The sequence below is a fragment of the Ammodytes marinus genome, assembly GCF_949987685.1.
Source record: "Ammodytes marinus genome assembly, chromosome: 7".
Taxonomy (NCBI): domain Eukaryota; kingdom Metazoa; phylum Chordata; class Actinopteri; order Uranoscopiformes; family Ammodytidae; genus Ammodytes; species Ammodytes marinus.
In genome coordinates, this window is record NC_137211.1 from 11,000,431 (window position 1) to 11,003,880 (window position 3,450).

The 3,450-nt window shown below is 45.8% G+C and overlaps 1 protein-coding gene across 1 annotated transcript; it reads right to left on the reverse strand.

The window, feature by feature from the left end:
• Nucleotides 1-467: 467 nt before the first annotated feature.
• adora1b (adenosine A1 receptor b) lies at nt 468-3,080 on the reverse strand (the record flags this gene model as incomplete). The annotated part of the gene is made up of 2 exons (XM_080031725.1): nt 468-1,266; nt 2,740-3,080. The coding sequence occupies 2 exons, from the start codon at nt 3,078-3,080 to the stop codon at nt 468-470; spliced, it is 1,140 nt and encodes a 379-aa protein (XP_079887851.1).
• Between the last annotated feature and the right edge of the window lie 370 nt (nt 3,081-3,450).

The following is a 3,450-nucleotide window of genomic DNA, read 5'->3' on the forward strand; positions in this document are numbered from 1 at the left end:
ACACGCAGTATAACAGAAGTGAGATTAACCTGCTCTGTTTAGGGTAGAAACCGTCATTCTATAGCAAGTTATAACATTTACCAACCATAATAACTTATATTTCACGTTTAAAATTGTTTTCACACAAACTGTTTGACCATCCTAAAAAGGAACATTAAAGCTTAATGTCTTCAGTCACTGTTACTAAGATTGACAGCTACTCTCAAAAAGACTTCTATTATGCAAGTTTATAGAATCCCTTTTTACCTTCTCCTTTTCTTTTTCTCAGACCAAATCCACTCCCGCTGAGAAAATATAAACGCTCTTCCAATGTTTGACATGTATGATCCTCAGTCACCGCAGCACTGTAGTCACCGCACTGTAGCACTTCATGCTCCACGTGAGACCACATTCAAAGTTAGGAGAGTACCAATGGTTGCGCCCTGACAATTACTTCCCCGGCCAGAAACCGGCTCCATTTCTTTGGCTTAGACCGAGTTCTGCTCCAGTAAGGGCGGATGTTCTTTAGGTTGTTGCGGTGGTTCGGTCCTCTGGTGCTGCTCAGGTGGCGGATCAGACTTTGGGTTGTCCTGATGAGGCGGCTGCGGCTGCGGCTGCGGCTGCGGCTGCTGCTGCTGCTGCGGTGGTCCCGGATTGGGCATCTCTTTCCTGTCGCTGGGCTGAATCTCCAGAGGCGGCGTGTCCTTGCAACAGAAGTACTGCTGCAAGATCTTCTTGAAGGCCGTGCGGAACTTCCTGATGCGGAACGCGTAGACGATGGGGTTGACGGCGGAGTTGCCGTGGGTGAGCAGGATGGCGATGTAAAGGAGGACTATGGGCGTCTGGCACTCGGGGCAGAAGAGCGTGATGCAGTTGATGATGTGGAGAGGGAGCCAGCTGACGGCAAAGAGAAAGAGGACCAGAGCCAGCGACTTGGCTAGATACAGCTCCTTGTTATAGTACTTGTTGGGGTCCGTGTGACTGGTGGAGAACTTCTTGTTGTTGAGCTGCTTGTGGATCATGTAGAAGATCTCGGCGTAGATGAGCAGCATGAGCAGCAGCGGAGGCAGCACCCAGCCGAAGAAGTTGAAATAGACCATGTAGTCCATGCTGATGACGTTCTCGAAGCGGCAGATGATGATGAGGTCAGCGCTGATGGAGCCGTTCTGCTGGAGGTGCCCCAGGTTGTTCCAGCCCAACATCGGTGTGAGCCCCACGATGAAAGCCACAGTCCAGCACACCACCACCGCCAGCCCCGCTCGCCGTGTGGTCACCACCTGCTTGTACCTTCAGGGGCAAACAACACATCATATCAGTGTCATATCAGCACACGTTCTCTCACAGCGCCGCGAGGGCATGCACACTTTTTTATTTGCTTAATTTTTCATCTTGGCAGTGCACTGACAAAAGCTTTGGTTCACAAGAAAATATATCATTGTAAAATACAAAAGCCCCTGGACACCTCACACACAACACATGTATCCACCTGAACATGTTTCTGCAAAGCCTTATCAGTAAACCTTGCCCTTGGCACTGTTGATTTTCATACTTTTGTTCAGAATGAATGAATGTAGTTTTAAAAATGGGATCAATATTGCCTTCTAGTTTCTTACAACTTTGGACACAGGCTGCCGTACCTGGCAGGATACAATTGGATTTACAGGTTTGGCTCTTTCATTTTTTTATTGTGTTTTATGGAAAAGGTGCAGGAGGAGGTTGCATTTTAGTTGCATTTTAGTTGCATAGGCTCTAAAATCTTATCCCTGCTGGGACCAAGGAATGGCACAGACCTTAAAACAGTGACCTGAAAGGGCGCAGAGCAAGGATTGATCCCTGTTGGGTTACTAATGGTGGATAGGTACCGATATATTATATTTATCTACCGGGAAATATTTATGTACCCGGAAATATTAACATTACAATAACCTGACCTTTGCTGAAGTATAGCCTGAAAAAAAGAGTAATTTAGCTTGGCTGTCACAGGAGCCATGTCTTGGTTTAGTATCGATTAGGGATATGTGTAAAGTTCGGTGTCTAAAGCCCAGCAGTAGATCATTATTCACACAGCAAGCCTGGGAGCCGGCCTGTGCGGAAGAGATCATACACTGGCCTAACAACAAGCAGTATAGGGAAGGTGTGGTGAGAAAATCAGCTTGTTGTGGTGTTACTATAGGGAAAACACAATGGAAAGTTAACCATATGCTAAAGAAAAATCTAATTTCTAGAGAAAAACAGTTGCCATGATGCTCCACTTGTGTTTTGAACTATTCTCCCTCCTGATAAGATATTGTAAGTTGTGTGAAGGGAGAGGCAGAAGGCAGACTCATACACCACTAAGCCTGGATGATTTTATGCATAATAAGACTAATCACTCAAAAGCTACAGTTCTATCCTGATGAACTGCTATCATAAGCTTAGTTAAATCTTTGACGGGAGATTAAAATGTGAAGCTACCACAGGCAATATTCTCAGACAATAAATTACCCTCTTCTACTCAGCTTATCTGGCTCGTCCTTTGTTTCAGCCTGGCATGCATCAAATACAATGACTGAGAGTAAAAATAACAGCAAACCCTGACTTATTTGGTGCAATCAAGAAACAAAGAAAAAAAAAATCCTGAATACAACCCCACCCTGAAATGTAACCAAAATCAAAAATATCATAAACATTGTGTTGAACACCAGCATCACTATAACCTTTCCTCGTGGTGAAATTGTGAAAATTAGTCAATATGTGCACCTCATCTCAAAACCTCATTACCTGGTTGGGATCTTGACCCTGAGATAGCGGTCAATTGCAATAGCAAAGAGGGCAAGAATTGAACTTTGCGTCAGCACCAGCACCGTGCACGCCACGAGCAGGCAGCTGTAAAAGTGAGTTTGGAGTCCGATGCTGATAGTGATGGCCAGAGGTATGACGAGGGCTCCCACAGCAATATCCGCCAGAGCCAGGGAGACGATGAAGCAAAACGTGGTGTCACGCAACGATTTATTAATTTTCACCGCCCAAACCACCATCACATTGCCAATTACAGACGCGACTGCAATCACAACCTCCATCACTATGTAGAGCGCCTCCGCTGAAAAAAGTGCTCCGGGCATCCTTGCAGATGAGTGTGTATTTGATTGAAGAACAAGATTGATTTCGTAGAAGCAGAGAAGACAACGGAGAGTCCCTGATGGGTTTCTTTTGTCACCACAGTATTTTCCAAATGAGGTGCGCGTCCATCAGTTGCATGGTGGCCATGGTTACCACGAGTTTACGAAAAATCCTTCAATTATGAGGTGGAAAGCCTTTTAACAAGCAACATAGGCTATTTAAGAGTGAGATGGTTTCCATTTGGAGCAGGTGCTATGGTCCGGTCGCTGTTGTGCGTCGCTCTTGCTCTGTGCCCTGCACCTCCGCTTGGCTGAATACACCTGCTCCTATGTGAAGTGGAGATCAGCATCCTTCCCATATGCGCTGCGATTT